The 1063-nt window shown below is 18.9% G+C and overlaps 1 protein-coding gene across 1 annotated transcript in view; it reads left to right on the plus strand.

Moving 5' to 3' along the window:
* The first annotated feature begins 471 nt into the window (after positions 1–471).
* Positions 472–1063, plus strand: part of LOC102671487 (actin-related protein 3) — a 2870-nt gene continuing 2278 nt past the window's right edge. Inside the window, exon 1 of the mRNA XM_006615398.2 lies at positions 472–752. Coding sequence (XP_006615461.1) covers positions 709–752 — 44 coding nt within the window. The 5' untranslated portion in view covers positions 472–708. The remainder of the gene's footprint in view (positions 753–1063) is intronic.

The raw sequence follows: 1063 nt of genomic DNA on the forward strand, positions 1-1063 counted from the left end.
ATTCTTAATTTAAAATTCTCTTTATATAATATTTTAAATTTAAATTTAAATTAATGAAATATTATTTAATAAATATTCAATTAAATTAATTATTAATTAATATTGATGAAATTCAAAAAATTATATTTATTAATTATATTTATAGAATAGATAGACTAAAATGTGATTTAATGACACATGTCATTTTACAAGTGAAACAAATATTTAAATAATATGAATCAATTTAAAATTATTTATTTTTATTCTGTTTTTTCTTAATATTCAAATAAATTTGATTAATTGTATTTGAAAGCATGTTTTAATAATAATAATGTTTCGAACTCCATAAATATATATAAATATAAATATTTATATAAATCATTACATGATTGACAATTATAATATATAATCATGATAATTAATTAATATAATTTTTCTCAAAATTTTTTATACTTTACTTTAGTGTTATGCAATTCATATTTGCCGCGCAAGATTTTACGTTGCGGAACCACAAAACTCTGATGATACACAATACCTATGAGTTTCTATTTTTGACAATCATGAAAAATTTCGTTCAATGGATATGCTGCTTAAAGTGCGCTTCTGCTTTATCTTCAAAGCGAGGTGTGGTTAATTGAAACGGATGAGCGTTAAATTTGAGCTGTGATTAAGATATATTTCTTTTAAATAAAGATAAAAGCAAAAACTAATAAGAATAAAAAATACACGATGCTTGGTCGTCTTCCTGCATGTGTGATCGACGTGGGTACGGGGTAAGAAATTAAAAAAATTATATTTGACTAGAATAGATAGATTAAAATGTGATTTAATGACACATGTCATTTTACAAGTGAAACAAATATCTAAATAATATCAATTTAAAATTATTTATTTTTATTCTGTTTTTTTTAATATTCAAATAAATATTTAAATAAATGTTAATAATTTAAATTTGTTTATTATATATATATATATATATATATATATTTAAAAAGTAATAAAATTATGTTATTAAATATTTCAAATAAACTTTTAAACTGAATTTAAATAAATAGTAGTAATGCATTAGTAGTAAAATTATTAT

The sequence above is a fragment of the Apis dorsata genome, unplaced genomic scaffold, assembly GCF_000469605.1.
Source record: "Apis dorsata unplaced genomic scaffold, Apis dorsata 1.3 scaffold_223, whole genome shotgun sequence".
Taxonomy (NCBI): domain Eukaryota; kingdom Metazoa; phylum Arthropoda; class Insecta; order Hymenoptera; family Apidae; genus Apis; species Apis dorsata.